Below are 25212 nucleotides of genomic sequence, written 5' to 3'. Positions count from 1 at the left end.
CCATCAGCGGCTGCGCGACGGCTCACATCTGTTTTCAGGTTTCGACGGAAGGAGGGTTTTGGCTCTCTTATCTCTGGCTTATGGGTTTGTTATTGTTAGGGGAATCTCCGGGGCGTGATCTGATCCAGGAGAGGCTACAAGTCCTGAAGATTATCTCAAATATCGTGAAGCTCTTCATTTCACCATCATTTTTTTTTTTTTTTAATTACCTGTAAGGATGGCACTTTGGATGTTGGTGACCTTCCACCTTTGGGCTGCGTTGCATGGTGAGTAACAGTAAGGTTGTGGACATGACTGCATATCGCTGGTGGAATCGTTGTGAGGCACTTTTCAGGAAAACAGCACGTTACTTGCGCCATTAATGTCGTGAAAAACAGACGGATCAAGACGGGATCCCTTAAAATAGCTACCACCGAACCACACATTGAGCACGCTTTGTCAGGAGAGGAACGTGAATATAATTGGAACCAAGACCGAAAGCAACAATGGAGTGGTGAAAACAAAACCTGCAAATTAGTTTACCACAAGCATGCAGAAAAGCGACGTGATTATTTGTCTGAGAAGCTGGTGGTGTGCCAAACGTTCGACTCGGACCCGTATGAGTTATAGCCCATTTTACGCCACGGCTAAATGTAACAATGTTCCTGACGTGATCTAGAAATCTTTATGTCGCGATTATGAGGCTCGTGGTTCCAAAGTTTTTGCTAAAGAGAGAGGGAGTGAAGTGAGCTGCTTTGTAATAGCCGCAAAGAGCCGATCAGATTTTAGCCCAGACAGTGGAACCGCTGGCGAATATGTTTGTACGTTGGATAATGATCACTGTGGAAGGCTTGCTATTATGTTTTAGTTATTACAATATTTTTTTGTTGTCTTTTATTATTGTTTGTTCTCCTTGTGTTGTTGTTCTTTTCAACAACAACGTGAATGGCTTGTCAAAAAAGAAAAGAAAATCCATGTGCGAGACGAATACAAAAGAGCGCTATGAATCAAGTCACACAAACTATACTTGCGCTATGAGACAAACTATGGCATGTACTAGGTTGGAATGAACAAGGTACCAGCGGATGGAAAACTAGCCCTTGAGACGAGAGTCGAAAGCAAGGCGAATAATGTGACAGCCAATTTGGGCATGGCTCAGCTTTTAAAGGCAGCTGGAAAATGATCGTGATTAGCGGCAGGTGCAGCTCTGGAGGAAACGCCCTCCAATCCCGCCGGAGACTGGAAAAAAAATAGCCCGGTGGTCCAGTGCTTAGCACGTCAACCTCACAGCACAAAGATGCAGGGTTCGATTCTGGCCTTTCTGTGTGGAGTTTGCATGTTCTCCCCGGGCCTGCGTGGGTTTTCTCCAGGTACTTAGGTTTCCTCCCACATTTCAAAAACATGCATGGCAGGCTGATTGAACACTCTAAATTGTCCCGAGGTGTGAGTGTGAGCGCGAATGGTTGTTCATCTGTGTGTGCGCTGCAATTGGCTGGTAACCAGTTCAGGGTGTCCCCAGCCTACTGCCTGAAGAAAGCTGGAATAGGCTCCAGCACCCCCCCCCCTGCAACCCTTCTGAGGATAAAGCAAGTCAGAAAATTGCCTCAAATTAATCGTCACGGTTCAAGAAACAGTACCGTCATCTATCTTATTAGGCAGGGATTGCGTTTAAAAAAAAAAAAAAACGCACCTTGTTTTTTCAACTTCCAAGTGGAGTTCTTGTAGGCTGAAATGTGGACATTTTTAGGTAAACGCAGAGAGACTGCGCACGACATTGCTGTTCTACATGGCGTGGAAGGTCAACAGAGATGGATTCAAAGTTACTTTAGTAATTGTAATGGAGTAATTGTAACTAGTTACATCCACCCTTTGATCCTCGCTACACAAATGTGCTACTCGTCCATAAAATGTCATGGAAACCAGTGATCAACGGTTTACCAGATCTGCATGTTCCATATAGGATGACAATTTATATGACGCATCATTTCAATAAAGTTGACCTTTGCTTCTCCAGCTGTTCCGAATTCAGAACAACCGGATCCCGAGTTCATCCCCTTCTGTAATGCGGTTTCCCATCATGTCTACGATGGCCCGGACACCCACCAGGCTTACAACTGCACGGTTGCCAGCGAGCGTTCCGACAGAAGGATGCCACTCACCATCGTTGTGATGGAAGCCCCTCCCGTGATTGTGGCAGGTCAACCAGGTGAACGTTCGTCCCGCTACACCGCACGGACCAAAAATATTAGTCACACATCATTTTCATCTTGTGAGTGTGGTCGCCTTAGTGCAATATCTGAGCGAGTACATGTCAGAAGCAAGCAAAATTCAATAGGCATCATAGTGAAAGATAATTTTTTTTAAAACCCTTTCAGGCACTCTATAACCTGATAACATGATAAGCTGTCCACTGTAGTAGCCGTTGTCCCTGAAAGGATTAAATTCCCATTTATTTTTTTTCAACAAGAAAGCAAAATTGTTCTGTTCAGACCCACTCAGTGATTAGCATATTTTTGATTGATTTATGAACCAATAGAGACCATCACCTATTGCTACTGTTTTCGCCATGGAGTGGTTAACACGCTGTTTGTCCAATGCCCTCCAGAATATTTGTACTCGAAATACTTGGGAATATCTCTCGACCCAGTGTCCGTTCACTGCGAGAGGGACATTTGGGACGAAACAAAGGGAAGACAAGTCACAGAAGCTCTGCTCACAGTGGTCAACAGCCCATTGGAGGAGTTGAGCTCAGAACAAAATTATTACATTGATTTTCCAGACTTGGAGGAATGTTACATTCTGCCTCCTATCGTTTTTTACAGTGAGTAGAGCAATGACAAGAATTGAAATGAGAAAATGTGATGGGGAAAAAAAAAAAACACACCATTTGTTCAATTTGCAGACATTCCAGATGTGACGGTCTCGATGGATTCGGAGGCCAACAGTGACAGTCTCCATCTTACTTGTCATGTCATCAACGTGGCCCCGGTGCAAAACTTGACCGTCAGGTGGCTGCGAGGCGACCAAATCAAAAGCAGCGCCAGCTTTCACGAGCACTCAATCGACAATTCCAATGTGACCCAGTTTAACGTCTCCGATTCCTTGACCGTTCAGCGAAACAAAGAAAACGGAGAAATGTACACTTGCCAAGCTGAGTTGAACCTGGAGCCATACGACGTCATCCGCCGCAACTATTCCATCCGCATCCCAGCTGAATGTAAGCCCACTCAATCTTTTCATGATTCAATCCCTTTTGTGAAATGAATGTGTGCAATAGTCGATATGCGTCTAAAGTTTCCTAGCATGGCTTAGTTGTTGCCGGGCTGTGTGAGTTTCCAGGTGTGCATGTATGAGTGCAACTCCTTAAAGTGGCGTGCGTTGGATAACGTCGACCTTTTCTTCTCCAGCTCTTCTGGATTTCGAGCAACGGGATTTCAATTTCGCTCTCTTCTGTGCACTGGATCCGATTCCTTTGAGCAGCAAGTGGAAAGACATCCCTTATTACAACATAAACCAAGCCTACAATTGTTGGGCCACCAGTGACCATTCTGGCAAAAGGATGGGTTTCTTCATTCATCACATCAAAGTCACTCCCGCGCAAGCAGAACTTTTTGCAGGTGAACATTTCATCTGGAGATTCTCAACGTGTGACTGATATTCGTACTGCCAGTGGTACGTCGTCTTTCTCTCGTGTTACATGAAAGGATGACCGGCTGACTCTAGTTAAGTGGTAATCAACTTCTAAATTGCAAACATTTGCGTTTCATCTTTAAAAAAATATTGATTTGGTTACATACAACTTTTATATGGAATATATTGAAATCGAAGCATGATTTGAATTCAGTTTTCCCCCTTTATTTGAACGCCCTCTTAATGTTCGTCAAATGTTACAGTGGCTTACAATGTTAAATCTGCTTTTAGAAATAAAAATATGATATTATATAAAGCACCGGTTAACAGGCTGTTTGTATCAATGTTAGTCTGCCCTCTAGCGGATTCGTATCATAACAGCATGAAGAAGTTGAATGACCCGGGGTCCCAACGCTGCGACACAAACATTCGTCGTGTCTGGGACAAGTTATGGAACGAAACGCGTGAAGGCTACTTCATAGAATTTCTGATGACCATCGTCAATGGCACTCTGAAAGACTGGAGCACCAAACGTCGGTGCTACATTGACGAGTTGGACCTTACTAAATGTTACGTGCTGCCTCCCATCGTTTTTTACGGTGAGTGGTGCGCCGACGTGATCTGAATTTTAGAAAAAGGTGATTGAAATGGCAACATTTTGTTGAATTGACAGAGATTCCAGATGTGAGGGCCTACGTGGAGCCTGAATCTGGTCCTATGTTGGCGGGCAACCGTTACAGTCTTGTTTGTGACATCGTCAATGTGGCCCCTGTGCACAAGTTGACCGTCAAGTGGCTGCGAGGTGACGAAATTGTAAAAAGTGTCAGCTATAGTGACCGATCATCGGATGACATCGACGTGACCCTGCACAACATCTCCGATTCCTTGACCATTTGGGCGAGCGGAGACCAAAACGGCCAAATTTACACTTGCCAAGCTGAGTTGAACCTGGAGCCGTATGACGTCTTCCTGCGCAACTCTTCCATGAACATCACAGTTGAATGTAAGTGCACTGGATCTTTTTCTCATTCGGTCCAGTTCTGAAATGAATCTTGATATAGTCGATATGTGCCCTGGATTTGGCGAGGGACCATTCCAAGGTGTGCGCCGCCTCTCACCTAAAATCAGCCGGTTATGCCTTCAGGTCATCCCTGACCCGAATGAGGACAAGCAGGATAGAAAATGGATGGATGGATGGATCTGAAGGCGTTGCGTCATGACTTAAAGCGGGCTATACAAGACTCCTGTCTGCTGTCTTTGCCTGGCCTTTTCGTCAGCTTTTTCTCTCGACGCTGCTGTCTCTGAAAGGGTCGTGTGTAGAATTGGGGCGTGATCGTCGACCTTGCTAATTTCATAGCTCACAGGGGTATTCAAAGAAAGTGTGTTTTCGATCGACTTTGGAGGCATCCATTCTGACTGTGCGGTTGTGTTTTTTTGAATCTTGCAGCCTCTGGAAGCAGTCCGGTCCCCGGAAGCAGTGCAGGCCCCGTGGCAGTTATTTTGGCGTGTGTGATCGTGTTTCTCGTGGTCCTCATCCTCGTCTTGAACAGGAAGAAACTGGGCCAGTACAGTTGCAACAAGGGCTGAACCGACAACATCCCCAGAGGAACCGTTCGCCACTGGTGGGAAAAGACTTTTGACATCGATGAAGAGTCCGCTTGACTCAACTTGTAGATTTAACTAATGAGGCTCTCAATGTGGCGATTTCACTGCACATTCTGCTGAGGCTGGGGCAGCAGGGGTGGTGTGCAGGGGGGGGGGGGGGGGGTGGTGTTTCTAAGAATAAAAATGTTTTCAGTGACGTATCGGATGTTAAAGAAAAACTTTTACAGCCTTGTAGCCCCTGAAAACGGAATGAAAACTGTGTGTGAGTTCTATTATAGTTGCCACCTTATATTCGGTGCAAAACGGAACATTGTGATCACTCATTCACGATCTTCATGAATTCCCTTCTTGCGTTTTGGGACATACGTGCCTGGTACGTCGTTGCGTAATTGGCCTCCCTTTTTCTTTTTTTCCTGCTTTGGCAAATGCTCCACTGATATTCACTTCTTGTCATGACCCCGCCTCGTGTTTTCAGTTTTTTTTTTTTTTGTTTCTTATCACGTAAAACTCAATAAAATGTCCCCCGCCCCTGTTCAAAAAATGCTGAAAATGTCAACATATTTTTGAAAGAGGCTGTAAATCATCGGCTCGCATCTTTTTAAGATTTCCTGTGAAGAGGCCGTTGACCCGCCACTCATGAGTTTATGCAACTGGAGAAAGCCGAGACTCTATATGGAGCTTGCATCTGATGAAGAAGCAAGTTGATCCGAAGATTGCCATCTTCTGAAATATTTTGTTTTTGTTTTTCATTACCTGAAAGGATGATGCTTTGGATGTTGATGACCTTCCACCTTTGGGCTGCGTTACATGGTGAGTAAAAGTCATGCAGAGGACATCATTGCATATTCCTCTCAAGCCAGCACCATAAAACGACATGTTTTGCCGAGTCACTAACACAAAAAAAATTGGTTCGTTAAAAAATGTGGTCCCTTAACTTTACACAGAAGTGTAAATACAACAAAATAATATGATATGACGGGCATGAAAACTCTGGTATTTTCAAAGCATAATCATAAAAACGAATCACGACACGAGGAATATCCTATCTGGCCGTAACACTCTCTGGTCGCGATGGGAATGTTTAGACGTGCCTTCAAAATAAGAGACTGCAAATACGAAGTGCATGAAAAATACGACTCACCATCGCCGCATATTATGCAGACTGGGCTTGGTGCGTGGGAATCTCCCGTTGTGATCAAGCCGTATTTTGAGTAGGACTCCTGACACTGTCTATTCAATTTTTAAACCCTATCATGCATCCTGTCACCTGATAACATGATAAGCTGGGCACTGTCGTCGCCGGTATCCCGGAAAGGGTTAAATTCCCAACTTTTTCAAACATTTTTCACAAGAAAGCAAAATTATTCTGTTCAGGCCCACTCGGTGTTTCGCGTATTTTTATTGATTGATTTATGAACCAACACTGACCATCACCTCTTGCTCCTCTTTTCGCCATGGAGTCATGAACACGCTGTTTGTCCAATGCCAGTTTGCCCTCGAGAATATTTGTTCCCAAAATGCATCTATCTATCTCTCGATCTATCGATCGATCTATCTATCGATCTATATAGTTCTTTTTTGTTGGTTTTATCTTTTGTTTTGTCACATGGTGGTGATATTACGTCGTGTGGACCTGATGTGGACTGTTTTCAGCGTTTTGTTTTGGCCATGACATTCGTCAAAGGAGAAGTGTCAGCAGGGTTACTTCACAGCACTTGTCGACTGACATCCTTTTGTCTACCATCCTAAGAATGACACGATAGGTGTTTTCTTCAGCCATACACCGGCATATTGATTTCAACAGGCAGAGAGAGAGAAAAGAGAAACAGCACGCCCGTTTTCTATGGCTGACTACGTCATTCACCACGAACAATGCAGAGTAGAGTTACATTGCCCTCTGCTGGCTCAGTTGCAAAAAGGCAATCATACAACCTGAAGAAGAATCTGTGCTTGGTGGTTGTGCCTTTTCGGCAGCACACCTGTACCCGAACAGATTTTGATTGGGAGGAATGTCGGCGCCATTGACTCGGTGCTGGACAGCCCAAGGGTGCTTGTGTGTTTTGTGCCTGTAATAGGCAGCATTTTTCACAGCCTCGTTTTGTTCAGTGGAGATGTCGGCGCTGTTGGAAAGTCTACGTTGGTGCGGCTGGTATTTGGAACTCAGAGTCGCCGCTTGGGATTGGAATGGATTTACATGGGACAGTAGAAGTGAAACAATCTCATTTTTTTTCATCACTGGATGCGACAGCTTCTTGTTGACTTTGAAACTTAGCTTGCAGCCGACGTGTGCACATTTTGAACATGACGTCTCTGAGCCACTGGTGAAAGGACACTTTGTTTCTCTCCTCTTTCATCTCAAACTTAACAATAAAGCGTATAAGGGAAAAGTGGTTAGGATTGCACGACTGTCCGTGTTTTATGTTATGTGTTGTGTTTATTATTTTACTTTGCGTTCACTGTTTTGTTAAGCGCTTTGTCTTGTATTATTTTGTCATTTCATGTTAACTTTTCTTTTGATGGCGGCGCGGGCACCCGCAGCGGCTCCTCTTGTTGAAAGTTGTGAGAGGGAAGAAATTTCATCATCCGTGCTGTATGTTGCTTTTGACAATAAAGTTGTACTCCATACTTGATACTTACAACTGCAGCTGTTTTGAAAGCGCGATATAAATCAGCATGTACTGTATTGTATTTTATAGTTTGTGCAAAACGGAACATTGCGATTATACCCGCAGCGGCTCCTCTTGTTGAAAGTTGTGAGAGGGAAGAAATGTCATCGTCCGTGCTGTATGTTGCATTTGACAATAAAGTTGTACTTCATACTTGATACTTGCAGCTGTTGTGAAAGCGCAATATAAATCAGCATGTACTGTATTGTATTGTATATTTTGTGCAAAACGGAACATTGCGATTATTCATTCACGATTTCCCTTCTTGCTTTTTGGGACATACGTGCTTGGTACACCGTTAGGCAATCGACCTCCCCTTTTTTTTTGCTGCTTCGGCGGATGCTCCACTGATATTCACTTATTGTCCTGACCCTGGCTCATATTTTCAGTTTGTATGTTTCCGATCATGTAAAACTCAATAAAATGTCCCTACTCATTCACGATTTCCCTTCTTGCTTTTTGGGACATACGTGCTTGGTACACCATTACGCAATCGGCCTCCCCTTTTTTTTTTGCTGCTTTGGCGGATGCTCCACTGATATTCACTTATTGTCCTGAACCTGCCTCATATTTTTATATTTCCTATCATATAAACCTCAATTAAATGTCCTCCCACCCTTCCTCCAAAAATGCTGAAGATGTCAACTCATTTGAAAAAGAGGCCGTGAATCATCGGCGGTTGCCTCACAGCTCGCATCCTTTTTAAGATTTCCTGTGAAGAGGGCGTTGACCCGTGAGTTTATGCAACTGATGAAAGCCAAGACATTATGAAAAGGAGACTCTTCATGGAGCTTTCATCTGATTAAGAAGCGAGTAGATCTGAAGATTGCTGTCTTCTGAAATTTCGTGAAACTCTTCATTTCGCCTTCAGGTTTTTTTTTTTTTTTCGTTTACCTGGAAGGATGGTGCTTTGGATGTTGGTGACCTTCCAACTTTTGGCTGCATTACATGGTGAGTAAAAGTCATGCATTGGACAATGGTGCGTATTTCTCTAAAGTCAGCACTTTTAAAACGACATGTTTTGCCGAGCCATAAACAAAACACAAAAGTGCAAAATTAAGGGAACAAATATGTACTACTTATCAGATACTGCCTAACCGGTGAGTAACTTTTGACATCTTCTTTTGTATCAGTTTGAATGTCAACTAGACCGAAACGTAACCAAGGAATGTGCATCTTGTGAAATTGTCCAACACTATCGCGATCACTACAACAATAATGATATAAAATGACGTCAGATTCAGTCACACTAAATTGTCTTCATTTCGTTGTCTTTGTTCGAGAAACGAGATCATCAAAAACCACAAGTTCCAAGTGGTGTTGTTGTAGGCTGAAATGTGGACGTTTTTAGAGAGAGAGCACAGGATACTGTATTGTTGTTGTCCGTCACAGTGCGTATGGTAAACATTGATTGATTAAAAAAAAAATCACATTCGTAATTGTAATGGAGTAATTGTAACTAGTTACATCAATTTGGTCCTTGCTGTACATATGTGCTACTCATCCATAAAGTGTCATGGAAACCAGTGATCAACAGTTTACCAGATCTGCATGGTTCATATCAGACGACTATTTTGATGACACGTCATTTCAATAAAGTTGACCTTTGCTTCTCCAGCTGTTCCGAATTCAGAACAACCGGATCCCGAGTTCATCCCCTTCTGTAATGCGGTTTCCCATCATGTCTACTACGATGGCTCGGACACCCACCAGGCTTACAACTGCACGGTCACCAGCGAGCGTTCCGACAGAAGGATGCCACTCACCATCTTAGTGATGGAAGCCCCTCCTGTGCATGTGGCAGGTGAACCAGGTGAACGTTCGTCCCGCTACACCGCACAGACCAAAATGTTGGTCGCACATCATTTTCATCTTGTGAGTGTGGTTGTTCGGGTGTTTCTGTTTGTGACCAACAGGTGTGCCACTGCAGGAGGACCCCTACAGTGCCACCTTTTTGTGACAAACAGAAACACCCTAACAGTGGTCGCATTCGTGGAATATCTGAGCGAGTACATGTCAGAGACAAGCAAAATTAAATAGACATCATACTGAAAGTTTTTTTTTTTTAAACCCGCATCCTGTAACCTGATAACATGATAAGCTGTCACCGTAGTAGCCGCTGTCCCTGAAAGGGTTAAATTCCCTTTTTTTTTTTCAACAAGAAAACAAAATTGTTCTGTTCAGACCCACTCAGTGATTAGTTTATTTTTCTTGATTGATTTCTGAACCAATACTGACCATCACCCATTGCGACTGTTTTCGCCATGGAGTGATGAACATGCTGTTTGTCCAATGCCAGTTTGCCCTCTAGAATATTTGTTCCCGAAATACCTGGGAATATCTCATGACCGAGCGTCCATTCGCTGCGAGAGCAACATTCGTCGCATTTGGGACACGCTCTGGAATGAAACAAAGGGAGGACAAGTCACGAAAGATCTGATCACCGCGGTCAACGGTGAACCATTGGAGGAGTTGCGCTCAAAGCAACATTGTTACGATGAGTTTTCAGACATTGAGTTTCCAGACTTCAAGGAATGTTACATTCTGCCTCCTATCGTTTTTTACAGTGAGTAGAGCAATGACAAGAATTGAAATGAGAAAATGTGATGGGGGGGAAAAAAAAAAAACACCATTTGTTCAATTTGCAGACATTCCAGATGTGACGGTCTCGATGGATTCGGAGGCCAACAGTGACAGTCTCCATCTTACTTGTCATGTCATCAACGTGGCCCCGGTGCAAAACTTGACCGTCAGGTGGCTGCGAGGCGACCAAATCAAAAGCAGCGCCAGCTTTCACGAGCACTCAATCGACAATTCCAATGTGACCCAGTTTAACGTCTCCGATTCCTTGACCGTTCAGCGAAACAAAGAAAACGGAGAAATGTACACTTGCCAAGCTGAGTTGAACCTGGAGCCATACGACGTCATCCGCCGCAACTATTCCATCCGCATCCCAGCTGAATGTAAGCCCACTCAATCTTTTCATGATTCAATCCCTTTTGTGACATGAATGTGTGCAATCGTCGATGTTGTGTATAACGTTTCCAAGCGCGGCTTAGTTGTTGCCGGGCCGTGTGAGTTTCCGGGTGTGCATGTTAGAGTGCAACTCCTAAAAGTGGCGTGCGTTGGATAACGTCGACCTTTTCTTCTCCAGCTCTTCTGGATTTCGAGCAACGGGATTTCAATTTCACTCTCTTCTGTGCAATGGAACCGATTCGTTTGAGGAGGAAGTGGAAAGACACCCCTTATTACAATATAAACCAAATCTATGAATGTTGGGCCACCAGTGACCATTCTGGCAAAAGGATGGGTTTCTTCATTCATCACATCAAAGTCACTCCCGCGCAAGCAGAACTTTTTGCAGGTGAACATTTCATCTGGAGATTCTCAACGTGTGACTGATATTCGTACTGCCAGTGGTACGTCGTCTTTCTCTCGTGTTACATGAAAGGATGACCGGCTGACTCTAGTTAAGTGGTAATCAACTTCTAAATTGCAAACATTTGCGTTTCATCTTTAAAAAAATATTGATTTGGTTACATACAACTTTTATATGGAATATATTGAAACGTAGCAAGATTTGAATTCAGTTTTTCCCCCTTTATTTGAACGCCCTGTTAATGTTCGTCAAATGTTACAGTGGCTTACAATGTTAAATCTGCTTTTAGAAATAAAAATATGACATGATATAAAGCACTGGTTAACAGGGTGTTTGTATCAATGTTAGCTTGCCCTCTAGCGGATTCGTATCATAACAGCATGAAGAAGTTGAATGACCCGGGGTCCCAACGCTGCGACACAAACATTCGTCGTGTCTGGGACAAGTTATGGAACGAAACGCGTGAAGGCTACTTCATAGAATTTCTGATGACCATCGTCAATGGCACTCTGAAAGACTGGAGCACCAAACGTCGGTGCTACATTGACGAGTTGGACCTTACTAAATGTTACGTGCTGCCTCCCATCGTTTTTTACGGTGAGTGGTGCGCCGACGTGATCTGAATTTTAGAAAAAGGTGATTGAAATGGCAACATTTTGTTGAATTGACAGAGATTCCAGATGTGAGGGCCTACGTGGAGCCTGAATCTGGTCCTATGTTGGCGGGCAACCGTTACAGTCTTGTTTGTGACATCGTCAATGTGGCCCCTGTGCACAAGTTGACCGTCAAGTGGCTGCGAGGTGACGAAATTGTAAAAAGTGTCAGCTATAGTGACCGATCATCGGATGACATCGACGTGACCCTGCACAACATCTCCGATTCCTTGACCATTTGGGCGAGCGGAGACCAAAACGGCCAAATTTACACTTGCCAAGCTGAGTTGAACCTGGAGCCGTATGACGTCTTCCTGCGCAACTCTTCCATGAACATCATAGTTGAATGTAAGCACATTCAGTCTTTTCTAATTCAATTGTTGTGAAATGGATTCCAACAGTCTTTTGCGTCTCTTTCAATATTCTTTCGCTTGCAGTCCCCGAAATCAGCCCGGTCCCTGATAGCTGGCTGGTCCCTGAAAGCAGCCCGATGCCCAAAAGAGGTCCGGTCCCCAAAAGCAGTCCAGTCCCCGAAAGCAGCTTGGTCCCTGAAAGCAGCCCGATGCCCAAAAGAGGTCCGGTCCCCAAAAGCAGTACAGTCCCCGAAAGCAGCTTGGTCCCTGAAAGCAGTCCGGTCCCCAAAAGCAGCCCAGTCCCTGAAAGCACCCCGATGCCCAAAAGAGGTCTGGTCCCTGAAAGCAGTCCTGTCCCTGAAAGCAGCCCTTCCCCTGAAAGAAGTCTGGTCCCCGAAAGCAGCCCGGTCCCCGAAAGCAGCCCGATGCCCAAAAGAGGTCTGGTCCCTGAAAGCAGTCCGGTCCCCAAAAGCAGCCCAGTCCCTGAAAGCACCCCGATGCCCAAAAGAGGTCTGGTCCCTGAAAGCAGTCCTGTCCCTGAAAGCAGCCCTTCCCCTGAAAGAAGTCTGGTCACCGAAAGCAGCCCGGTCCCCGAAAGCAGCCCTTTCCCCGAAAGCAGCCCGATGCCCAAAAGAGGTCCGGTCCCCGAAAGCAGTCCGGTCCCCGAAAGCAGCCCTTTCCCTGAAAGCAGTCCTGTCCCTGAAAGCAGTCCTGTCCCTGAAAGCAGCCCTTTCCCCGAAAGCAGCCCGATGCCCAAAAGAGGTCTGGTCCCTGAAAGCAGTCCGGTCACCGAAATCACTCCAACCCCCGAAAGCAATCCAGTCCTTGTGGCAGTCCTTTCGGCGTGTGCATTCGTGTTGCTTGTGGTCCTCGCTGTGATCTTTATCTGCTTGAACAGGAAGCGACAGGGCCAGTACAGTTTCAAGAACCGGCCTGACAGCATCCCCCTCGGAAACAGCCATGTTGGGAACAGTTTGGCGACATAGAGAATACATCCACTTCACTCTCTCATGAAATGAACCTCTATCGAATGAGCTTCTCAAAGTGGGGATACACTCCTCAGTGTTCTGAGGCTGGGACAGGAAGGACGTGGCGGGCATTGGGTAAGGGGATTAAGGGTCTGTTTTTCATAAAACTAACAAATTGTTCAGTCATTGGAAATATATGCAAATACCAAAATTTTAAAAGGTGAACTTATATGGTGAGTACTTCAATAAATATGTCAGTATTTATTGTCCCGCTTTATTTTGGGACATAATGTCTTTTGAACTAGAATATTTTGACCACTTTAGTGGTTGCATTTTTGAATATGCATTTACATTTCATCCAACAAAATCATTCATGAATTCCTCTGACTACACAAGCTCTGTGATCAACTGAACGGGTTCAGATTTGAGACTCAAATTGAGACTTAATCTTGTTTATTTTCCTTATTTTCTTGGGGTGGGGCGGCATGAGATTTTTCTCATGTAAAATATGTACCTTGGCTCAATAAAGGTTGCTACACTGTGCTGCCTATTCCCATTTAAAAAGCACACTGAAATAATACATCAAGTTTTCACATTGTAGCACTACATCACTGCAAATTGACAACATAAAAATCGACAATGCCACGTACGTCAGGTCAGAATCACTATTATTTTTTTAATGACAGACAATTATTCCCCCAAAAATAAAAAAATTCAACCCCTTCTGATAATTAAAAAAATAATGATAAAAAACAAACCCCTCCCCCCAAATTATAGTTTTTTTTAAGGTGAATGCAAGGTCAAAAATGTTTACTCCACATTGGCAGTTCCATTACTTCTGTATATTCAAAAACAAAAAACAAATGGAAAAAAGAGCCCAACATTCTGCTGAGATGGCTGTGTCAAGTTTTGCTTTGACCAACAAATCAGAGCATGGGCTAATGTTGACGTCATAAGGGCCAAATTAGCTTTGAAGCCAATCCGGTGAAAGAAACTCCCGTTGCTACGTCGCCTTCAGTTGTGCTGGCAAATGTTTGTGAAAGCCTTGGACAGATTAGAGATATTAAAATTCTGATTGGACAAAAAAACAACAACACAGATTTAGTGCGAGCAGTGGACACTAGGTGTCCCTACTGTTGTGTCCGGCTCGTGTGCGAGCCGGATATCACGTGACGCCCGACGTGCGCGTCAACGCACTGCACGTTCTAGGACGCGCGCGCCGGTGCAGGCGGGACGTGGTCATGCAGTCAGACTTGTGTGCGCTGGCCCTTTAAGGGTTGCAAGGATTTGGGAGTGACGCGGATATGAAACCCAGTTGAGTTTATCCTTCTTTCCTTCGCTATGAAAAATATTTGGACGAACTAGACGAACGGCTGTCAGACGGCCCTAATTAGCCAATTATGTTACTGTTTTACGTGACTTGTTGAAGGACGCGAGCGACGCCGCGGAGGCGCGACGACGGGCAGAAAGTGTTCCTCCGCCCGCCTTTGGGGGATTATACTCGGAGAACTTTGGAGAAGTTCTTTGTATTCAGGGCGGTCGAGAGACCTTGGCCAGCGGGCTCAACATGGACTGGGGCACTGAGCTTTGGGTGAGTCACTGCCGAATAAGCAACGCGGCCGGGAGGACTCTTGGCTCGTTTTTGGGTTGTGTTTCACTCGCTGCTATTTTTTTGCTTTAATTCCTGGGGATGGTGCGTTCACTGTCAACGGGTGGCCAAGTTTGTACACGTTTGCACGATCACAGGCACTTTATTAGGTACACGAGATGAAAAAAAAAATCCGTGTTCGTTTTTGTATGTTGGGACTCAGGAGGTCGTGCAGGTTGTCCCTCGTGTTATGTCGGAACATCACTTGCAGTGTGATTCCACATCAAAGTTGTCACGTCACCTCTTTCAAATGTTCTACACTTAAAAGCTACTTCGTGCATGCGCCTACATGGTATCCCGCAGGGGTTACGTTGCAGCCACCGGGAATACTGTGTTGTTTCCTTGTTGACACTTGGCTTCCATAGTGATGACACCGCATGCTCAGTTTTATTTTCATTTGAAAACAACCTTTATTTGGACGCGCTTCAACTGTAAATCGCATTCGCGTGCGTTAAACATTTGGTCTCACCATTGTCATTCACAATGGCGGAAGCTTACGTGGTCGTAAATGAATTGTTCAATAATAATTGTAATTCTGGGCTAGTGGACATCCTACTTGCTGCTTTGAGGTTTATGGCAGACACTAAAACAATTGCATCTAAAGGTCAATTCACAACGGTGATCGTGCACTGTACTGCTTTTGAATGTTTTGAATAAAGTGGAATGGCACCACAGTCCGTTTGTAAACCATCATGAAACCTTGATTCAATGTACAAAATAAGTTAACTGCCGTATAATGAAACAATCCACTGATTGTGCTGGAGCTGAGCAATTAAAAAAAAATCAGAATTGTTTCCCCCCCTCAACATTATGATTGCGATTTGTAAGGTGATTCTTTTTCAAGGTCTTCTTGACATATTTGTGTGACAATAAACAATGTAAGATTTACTATACATAATTACTTTGGTTTTGTAGGTTAGAACTTTCACTTGTACTCTTATTAGGCGTCGCTATGACAACTATACAAAATTGTCAGATTGCGACCATAATGCACACAAATCTGTGGTTTAGCATTGCAACTATTGCAACGCCTATTTTAATTTGATTAACTGTTCAGCCCTACAATGTACTGACCCCTTAATGTAACAATGAAGAAAGTGGAGAGAGTGATACTCGCTGAAGGCGAGTGGACGCCATGAATGAATATGTGCTTAGCTGTCATACAAGTGTAAAAATAACTTCACCGCTCTTAGACCCAAAAACGAAACACGTCTCGCCTCGAAGTGTATTTGTTCAGTCGCTTCTTTGGATTCAGCATGGGTTCAATGCGAATGGCCGTCTGGTTGACTACCGGCAACCAATCTGTCGTGTAACCCGTCTTTCGTCTGAAGTCATGTGGGTCAATTCACACGGCGTCAACTAAATGGTCATGGCGCTGCTCCTTCTGGTTTGTTGGCATTGGCCACCCGGGGGCAGAAAAAAACAGACAAATGAATGTACTGTTCCTTGAAGCGCCTGAATTCCTCTCTCAGTTCATCAGTACGATACTAATATTATCCGTTCCACATAGAGGATAAAGAACAAATGGGAGTATTGTTCGGATGTCTGTCCTCATGTGTTGCGATCAAAGAAATTGCAATCCGTTGCTTAAATGCTTCAAACATTGCTATTTAGCGTTAGCGGTTAACGCGTCGACTGAAAGGCTCAGCTATGTGGTTGTTTTAATTGCATAAGACGCAATTCTCTTTGTTTCGCGTTTCTTTTGATCGTAAACTTGAACTGGGAGTGGCGATAAAAAGCTCAAAGCCTTTTTCAGGAATTGTTGGCTAATTGCATCACACTGCTGATTATTGTGACGTTGAGTCACTGGCACCATACAACCCTTGTATCTGAATTCTGCGCTCGCAAGTCAGAGCAAAAATTAAAAAAAACAAAAATTGACTATCAGCAGAACGATGGCTCGTATCTTGAAAGTAGCGGAGTCATTTAAATCGCAACGCTTCTCATGCCCTGTTTCCATTTCCATTTCCTACTCAACAGGGCCTAAAACTGTGACACACATGGCCGCAAAGCACTTAATAGGCACGATTTCTCTTGCCCTGAGTGCTATGTTGCCACACTTTTTTTTTTTTTAATACCATTTTTTCCACACTTAGTCCACAAAGTGCATTCTTTCAGCTGGCGGTCACGTAATCGGTTCCGTCAGCATCAACCCGCTGCAGCTATTCGCAGCTTGTTAGACAACGCCACAACGAGTCGAACAAATAGTAAGCGCATACGTGAGTGACGTCATGGAGGCAACTTGTGCATGCACATTCTCTTGACAGGCTGAATTGCATTGAAGAGATAAAGACTTGGGAGGCTGCAGCCTCATTTCAGCGGTTTCCCCCCCTCGGGCCACGTTTCCCGTCCCGTTTTCTGTTCTGCTTGCTTGTGCAACAGCCTAATTAGTTTTGCCCTGCTTCGATTGGACGGTGGGAGCGGCAGTGTGAAGAGGACGTTCTTTACTCCACTTATTTGCAGTATTCTCCGTCACCTGCTATTTTTTTGGTGGGGGAGGGGGGGGTATGGCAATCCATTACAGTGAGTGTCGATTATTTGCGTTTTATTTTTTTCTATTCACAGTCAGACTTGGTCCCTATGGCCAGCGTCGAATGCCCGTGGCCATTGTGCCTTGCTAAAAGGTTATAACACTGTGATCATCGATGCTATCCATTAGCTTGTCTATGATATTTAGCATTGTGTTTTAGCATTAAGCTAGTCAGCAGTCCTAAATCAGTGACTCCTTAAGCTGCTATATGAGTCGTGTTAGCCATTTTCTGCAGAGGATAAAGAATGTATGCCAGTGCGTTTTGTTATATTGTTTGTCGACATGTGTTATTGTGTTGTGATAAGCTTGACTTTATTTTAGTTTTATACTACTGGCTAATATATTTTTACACTTCAATAGCAATAGTCAGAAGGTAGAGTTTGAGGTTTCCTGATGGCAAAAATCAATTCACTACATTGATCAGCAACAGGAAATCTGGTTTTGAAGAACGACTCGGAAGTGAACCGGTGTCATCGAACGCATTGCGGAGGTTCCCCCGTCACCGGTTCTATGAATGTTTACCTCGACAGTCACTTGTCTGGCATCTGTCCACTGATCTCACTTAATCCCGCTGCTATTTAAAGGCGTGCGGTGTGCAAAACCAGTGCGGCGGCTCGCGCTAACATACTCGTGAGCGCTAAGAGGGCCTTTAGCGGGGGGATGGATACAGAGCGTCACGTCTTGATCAGCTGCTCAGGTGACTTGCGAGATAATTGTCACGCTAATAGTTTTGTACTTGAGGAATCACAATCACAATCAATGCTAAGTCACGTGATTGAGGATCGATATGGGCTTGTTGCCCTCCGTGAATGAACTCTGAGTGACCTCATCGATGGGGCGAAACTTGTGTCGCTATACAGTCCTCTCAAGTTTGTCTCATTCTTTGCATTTGCTTTTATTGTAATAAGATAAGATAAGATAACCTTTATTTGTCCCACACTGGGGAAATTTGTGTGGAAATACGACTTTGTAACTAATATATGTTGTCCTTGCTCTTGGAAGTTATATTTCACGTTGCGTTTCGGTACTTGGAATAAATGCTACGTTTTGAAATCAGTCAATAATTGTGTTTTTTTTCAATATCATTCAAAATAATTATGAGTATTTTTTTTTCAACATTGCCCAACGCTAAATACAATTTTCCATGTCCCATTTTTTTGAGGTGGAACACATTCATGGCATTTCCATCCATTTCAATGTGGAATGATGATTTGCAACAAGGAGGTTTGACATAAAGCTGCGCAGTATCATGTTTGTCAAGGCCGAATTTTTGACACGTGTAAATTGGCTGACCGACTCTCCCTCAAAACCACATCCTTGAACCGGCTCCTGAATATGCTGTGAAATGTGTTGAAACGCTCGAGCTTTCAGTTCAAAATAATAATATCAAGTTGTGACACACAATGATGTGGCCCTGTTGTCCAGAAATGTTCCCGACAACATAATTACCATGAATAAATCGCACCACGTGTTGATATTTCATGCTGACAGCTTCAGGCGGACCGGTCAGCTGACATTAAATTTTGCGCGTTACGGATCATCCGCACGAGTGGGCTGCCTTTTTTTTACCATTTTCATTTTTAGGCCTCCCAGTAAAGCGGTACACTCTTCCGTAGCGTGGTGCGGGATTACCTCAGTGGGGCGTTTGAACAAACGTCACGGCCAGTCAGATGACCTTTTTGTTTTTAACGCCAGTCTTTAACCTTTTACTCTGTTCTGTAATTAGTCAAAATGTCATCTGCGGAAGGGTGGAGAAGGGCTTGGCCTAACTTGTCAGCCCCCCCCTTCCCCCCACCCTGTTGTTCAATTTCCCGCCCACCATCTCAATCCAATCACGCAGCGCAAATGAAGCCTGAGGGCATCGGCGATCTCGTCACCCACTCATGATCGGCTTGTCTGAGCGTGCGCCCTTAGATGATGGAACTCCGTTTCCACCAGGCAGAGAATGTCAAGCTGAAGTGAAACGCAGCCTTATTTTCGGCTACATTTGTCAACAATTTGTTGTTGTCATGCGTCATAAAATGGCCGCATTCGATGAGCGTCGGCCTCATCACCGTAATGTGATCACAATATAATCCGATGAGTTTACAAAGGTCACGTTGAGCTTCTTTGTTGTGTTATTGTGGACCCGGATGCACCTCGGGGTAACGACCAATCGCGGCTCAACTTGCTTTTTAGAAGCTGGGCCATGTTTGGGTTGTGACCTGAGGCCTGAGCAACTGTGATGTCATTTTCAGTCGACAGCAAGAGGCAAAATGGCCGCCACCCCCCCCTGAGCTGCACACAAAAAAAAATGGGTTGGTTTTACTGCTGAACTCATATTCCACCAATAAAATTTGAATCAGAAGGCCGTGTTTGGACAAGTAGGGTTGCGTAAAACATATTCGAGTAGAGAAGACTTTTGTATTTTTTTCTTTTTTTAAAAGCATTTTAAAATCCGAGCAAAGAGTTCATGGCGCTTCCACGGTGGTCAGAATGTCTTAAGTAATATGAAAACCTAAAAGAATAAATACCTACCTAAAGTTTTCTTCAGTAAGTCAAGTTTTCCAGTGTTGAAATATTCCTGAAAAATGTTCAACAAAAATGAGATCAATAAAAGGAATAAAAAAAGAAACAGTTCCCCGAAATTAACCCAGTTTTAAATTGATCTCTTATCAGCTTTCACATTTTTCAAAAAGCCTGATGCCTGAAACTCCGGGAATTTTATTTTTTTTGGAACCACTTTATTTGCTTGAGTAACACACATTTTGATCATTATACGAGTACTGTATGTACATTATAATAACGATATCTACTTTGTGTCGTTAATTATGTTTGTATTATTCTGCCATTAACATCCAGGCCTTCCCTCCCTCACATGATTCTCGTGTGTCCTCGCGACTTGGGCGGTGTCCATGTTATCGAGGTTCCAAGTGACCAAATATGGTTACTTTCTCTATAAATGGCGACTATTTGGACATTTGGGAATGCTGCCGTTGAAATGGACACGAGGATGTGCTGGAATGAGTTTGGCTCCACACGTGGCCACGAACCTGCAAATTGCAGCAGACTTTGCAACACGTCGGGAAATTTTCTGAAGGGAATCTGATACAAGGAGTTTATTGGCGCGTTTGACTGTAACAACGCTACTTTGCTACACGCGGTGGGAATGTCTACCATACGACATGAAAGCAAGATTCTTGTCGGCATTCCAGCTGGCGCAGCATTATCGCAACATGATTCACATCCTGCAGCGTCTTCTTTTTCCCCTAATCGGTCCCTGGTGCGCTATTTAAATTATTATTTTCTTTTTATTTTTAAGGACCGATGTGACGTCATCGAGAAGCACACGCACTCCGGGATAGAGCTGGTGGAGAAGTATGTGAAATTTGTGAAGGAGAGAACAGAGATCGAGCAGAACTATGCCAAGCAGCTGAGGTGGGCCTTGTCCTTCTTCTAAATCATTGGTTCTAAGTGTGTGTGTGTGTGTGTGTGTGTGTCTGTGTCTGTGTATGTTTTGTGTGTGTGTGTGTGTGTGTGTGTGTGTGTGCGTGCGCGTGTGCGTGGGCGTGTGTGTGTGTGTGTGTGTGTGTGTGTGTGTTCACATCTGAAAGGGCTGTTTATGGCGTGTTTGTCTAGTCTCATGACTCTTATCGGAACACACTGGCCTCATTCTCCAGCTGCAGTCCCACTGCTCCCTCCTTGTGCTCGCTGCTCCCACTCGCTGAGGAAGTGGGAGCAGACGGGCACATGACACGCAGGATATGGTCGCAGGAAGAGCAGCACCAGGAACAGGACGTTTTTTTTTTTTTTTTTTAAATAGTATACTGCGGTTGTTGTGGGCACTTGATGAGTTTCTGCATGATGTCATTCGACTTTTACTTTTGTTGACCCCAAATGTCCGAGGCACTGTACATAGAAATGTTACATAATTGGACAGAAGTATTGGAACACATCTCGGTGGTTTTGAGTATGTTGCCTGTGCCCCGAGTGCAAGACAATTGATAAAGAAATAGTGTGATAGAAAAAAACTAAACATGTTTTAACAAAAAAAAAAAAAAAAAAAACGCTGTTAAGATTTCTTCACATTGTTGTTGTTTTTTTTAAAATACACTTTTGTCTTTTCTCAGGAACCTCTCAAAGAAATTTAATCTAAAACGGATCGGCAAAGATGAGCCAGACGGCAGGTGAGCGAGAAAACAAAAAACAAAGTGCAGTCAATTTCGAATGGCACATCCTCTGCGATCCAGCAATCTTATTCCACTAAAATTGGAAAAAGTATTAATTATTAATGCACTTTGTGGATTGCACTTAGTGTAAAATGTAATTTCAATTTCAAATTTGTGGACACACACAGACACACACATTGATATAGTGTATGTCCTATATAACTGTAACTTCCTGTCATGAGTTTGAACGTGGAACAAAACCATCGCAAAGCTCTTTTTCGCGGCTTCCCTTTGAGCGTGTGCACCGCGTTCTCTTATCTCAAACCGCCCTGGCCGTGTTCCTGATCCCTCCATTTCCTCCCCGCAACGGTCAGGCTCACCAGCTACCAGTCGTTTATGGACATCTTGAACGAGATGAACGACTACGCGGGCCAGAGGGAGCTGGTGGCCGAGAACATGCTGATGAACATTTGCGCCGACCTCACCAAGTACCTGCAGGAGCTCAAGCAGGAGCGAAAGTCGGTGAGCTGAGAAAAGGCGGCCTTGCGCGAATCCGAGTCAATTCAACGTCGGCGCGATAACTACACCTTGTGGTCGTCTTCATGATGTTCGGCGCGAAAGGCGAGCGTGTGTTGGGGTCTTGTCTTATGCTCAAAAGGTCATTTTGGCGATCACATAGGAAATAGGGCCTCTGGGAAGCGCGGCTTGCAGGGTATGTGCTCAAAAGTATTGAGACACACCTCCTCATCGATTCATGAAGCAATCAAAGTGATTGATTCATTTCCTTAGTTTCCCCCGTGAGTGAGTTGTACAATTATTGACAATGGAATTTTTAGGAGGAACTAGAAACGAGCTTGTGTGCAATTAAAAAAAATATATATATATATATTGAGAAAGTTAACTTCCCGTAGAAGTGTTCCAATACTTTAGCAACGTCACGGCACGTCGATATCTGGTGCAGTTGACGTGCGTCATGGTGGTCTGGACATTCTGGAGGTTCATTGAAGCCAAACTGGATGTGCAGTGACGTGGCGTCTCTCGGCGCGGAGTCATTCCTTGGCTCCGTCTCATCGGATTATCAGACGTGACAGCAGACGAGACGTCTCAGGCAGACACACTGGCATTTGTCCTTTTTTCCATTTTTATTTTATTTATTTTTTTCCATCGTGTTGTCACTATTTACCCTGCGCTCACGCGCGGCCGTCTCCCCCTCCTGTCACATGAACCCCCCTCGCCCCCAACACCCCCGCAACCCCCAATCCTTCCTTCCCACCTCGCTGATTCTATTTTTATAACTGTCTGCAGTATCTGATGGAGGCCAAGAAGGCCCAGCAGGCATTGGAGAGCACCAACAAGCAACTCGAAACTGTAAGTGTGGTCTTGGGTCGTCGACGCATGAATGGGAGGTGTAAAATTGAACCCACAGTCGAATGACATGACGTCCCGAAGGCAATCAAGAAAGTTAATAACTCCATAAAGTATCATAAAAACGTCATAAGAATTAAAAAAAAAAGTTTAATATTTACAGTTGATATGAAACACCTTGTATGTTTGTTAAAAATGTAGATTTAAAAAAACGTTTTGATAAAAACAAATCACATTCGAATTGCATGCAGCCGGTTCCGTTGACCTTTGAAACACAACATGAGGATTAAAAAGGGGGAAAAAAAAATGTACCGTATTTACCACACTAAAAGGCGCACTGGATTATGAGGCGCACCTTCAATGACTGGCCTATTTTGTAATTTTTTTCATACATTGGGCGCACTGCATTATAAGACGCAATCTACAATGCCTCCACGAGATGGAGCTACACTCAAGGAAACGCCAACAGAACAATCAGATGTCAATAAAACTTATTTAATAAAGCAGCGACACAGTTCACTTAACCAAGAGCAAGTTATACCATCGACTCGTTAACGTTGAACTCTTGCCACTGCTCTATTTCCGTGTTCAACTGTGTAACAGATCGCCTTAAGTTTGAACTCTGCGTTGTCAGCATGTCTCGAGCGAGGAGCCATTTTGGGGTCGAAATATTACCGTAATGACCATCCACAAGGCGCATCGGATTTTAAGGCGCGCTGTGAGCTTTTAAGAAAATGGAAGGCTTTTAGGTGCGCCTTTTAGTGCGGAAAATACAGTATCCTTCTAAACTGAGAGCCGCCAAAACTGTTCCACGACAACCACAACAAGGGCTCAGTCCATATGATGTCCTTTCAAAAAAAAAAAAGTAAATCACAGTCTTCACTCCAGTCCGTACGTTTTTGAATCAACCGTGCTCGCGTTGCTAACGTTCTTCCTCCTCTGTGCTTTCCGTCTTTCCAGAGTAAAAAGCGCTTTGAGCGGGAATGGCGAGAGGCAGAGCGCGCGGCGCAGAGCGCGGAAAAGACGGATCAGGACATCAATGCCACCAAGGCGGATGTAGAAAAGGTGAAAACTAAGGAGGGGCGGGGTTGATTCAGGCGCCATGAATTGAATGTCCATTCTCAGGTTTTCTGTGTCTTTCTTTGTGTCCGCTCACGGAAAAGGCCAAGCAACAAGCTCACATGCGAGCGCACACCGCAGAGGAGTGCAAGAACGATTACGCCGCTCAGCTTCAAAAGTTCAACAAGGAACAGAAGCAGTTCTATTTCACCGACATGCCGCTCATCTTTAATGTAAGTCATTTGGAATCTGCGCAAAAGTCACGAGTGCCATTCGTCTCACAAAAGATGTCGATTGGAGTCAATATGCAGTAAAACCGCACGCGTGCACTAGAAAATGCAAGAACTGGACGAGCGGCGGATGCGGAAGTTGGCGCAGGGCTACATCTTGTTCTCGGACACAGAGAAGCAGGTGATGCCCATCATCGGCAAGTGCCTGGATGGCATCACCAAAGCCGGCACGAACGTCAATGAGAAAAATGTGAGTCGCTTACGCTTTGTATTGACTCGAAACAAGCGCTGCAGAATAACAGCCGGTCGTCTCTCGCACGGCGCGTTTTCAGGACACCTTGGTGGTCATCGAGCAGAACAAGTCGGGCTTTGAGCGTCCGGGCGATGTGGAATTCGAGGACTACAGTCAAGGCATCAATCGAGCATCGTCAGACAGTAGTCTGGGGACGCCCAAGGCCTCCATTGACCTTTTGGGCAAGAACCGAGGCAAAAACTTTTGGCTTTTCAGCAAAAAGTCGAAGGTAGGATTTTGCATGTCATCTATTAGGGAACGTGACTGACGTGGCTGTGTGAATTTGAATATCGTGCGAAACTCATACATTTATTGCAGTGCGGTAATGACTTGGTTAGGAATTGGGCTTTTGCTCTGTTTTCGAATGGAACTCCAGAAAAAAATGAGCTTTGCTACGATATTCTAATTTATCGAGATGCACCTGTAGATACAAAACAGGAATGCAGTAGCGCAGCAGTCAACTAGCGGGTGGCTCCATGCATGGCGGGCCGAACCAGGACGGACCTTAAACTCCCTCTAAAGCTCCACAGCATGCGTCTTGAATTTTTTTTGTTTGTCATTATACCCTAATGCACCCCATGGAGTGTTTCTAGAACCACCACGCCCCTTAAACTCCCTCTAAAGCTCCACAGCATGCGTCTTGAATTTTTTTTGTTTGTCATTATACCCTAATGCACCCCATGGAGTGTTTCTAGAACACCCCCCCC

The 25212-nt window shown here is 44.4% G+C and overlaps 2 protein-coding genes across 5 annotated transcripts in view; both read left to right on the top strand.

The window, feature by feature from the left end:
• Window positions 1–120: 120 nt before the first annotated feature.
• Window positions 121–13774, top strand: LOC109519307 (uncharacterized). Its single transcript, XM_019875745.1, has 9 exons — window positions 121–266; window positions 1994–2185; window positions 10234–10446; window positions 10529–10843; window positions 11035–11244; window positions 11608–11856; window positions 11931–12260; window positions 12350–12433; window positions 12488–13774. Exons 1-9 carry the CDS (start codon window positions 218–220, stop codon window positions 13249–13251), a joined length of 2406 nt encoding a protein of 801 aa, XP_019731304.1. The 5' UTR covers window positions 121–217; the 3' UTR covers window positions 13252–13774.
• Window positions 13775–14459: 685 nt separating this feature from the next.
• The window catches only part of trip10a (thyroid hormone receptor interactor 10a), a 30194-nt gene continuing 19441 nt past the window's right edge, over window positions 14460–25212 (top strand). Inside the window, exons 1-9 of one of the 4 annotated variants that reach the window (XM_019875754.1) lie at window positions 14460–14824; window positions 20713–20828; window positions 21521–21577; window positions 21934–22081; window positions 22865–22927; window positions 23885–23989; window positions 24088–24216; window positions 24317–24463; window positions 24546–24734. In XM_019875754.1, coding sequence (XP_019731313.1) covers window positions 14801–14824; window positions 20713–20828; window positions 21521–21577; window positions 21934–22081; window positions 22865–22927; window positions 23885–23989; window positions 24088–24216; window positions 24317–24463; window positions 24546–24734 — 978 coding nt within the window. In that variant the 5' untranslated portion in view covers window positions 14460–14800. The remainder of the gene's footprint in view (window positions 14825–20712; window positions 20829–21520; window positions 21578–21933; window positions 22082–22864; window positions 22928–23884; window positions 23990–24087; window positions 24217–24316; window positions 24464–24545; window positions 24735–25212) is intronic. The other 3 variants (XM_019875755.1, XM_019875756.1, XM_019875757.1) reach the window with 3 other exon arrangements.

Source organism: Hippocampus comes, unplaced genomic scaffold (genome assembly GCF_001891065.2).
Source record: "Hippocampus comes isolate QL1 unplaced genomic scaffold, H_comes_QL1_v1.1 scaffold93, whole genome shotgun sequence".
Taxonomy (NCBI): domain Eukaryota; kingdom Metazoa; phylum Chordata; class Actinopteri; order Syngnathiformes; family Syngnathidae; genus Hippocampus; species Hippocampus comes.
The sequence above is the reverse complement of the archived record's forward strand: the minus strand, read 5'-3'. Positions and strand labels throughout refer to the sequence as shown.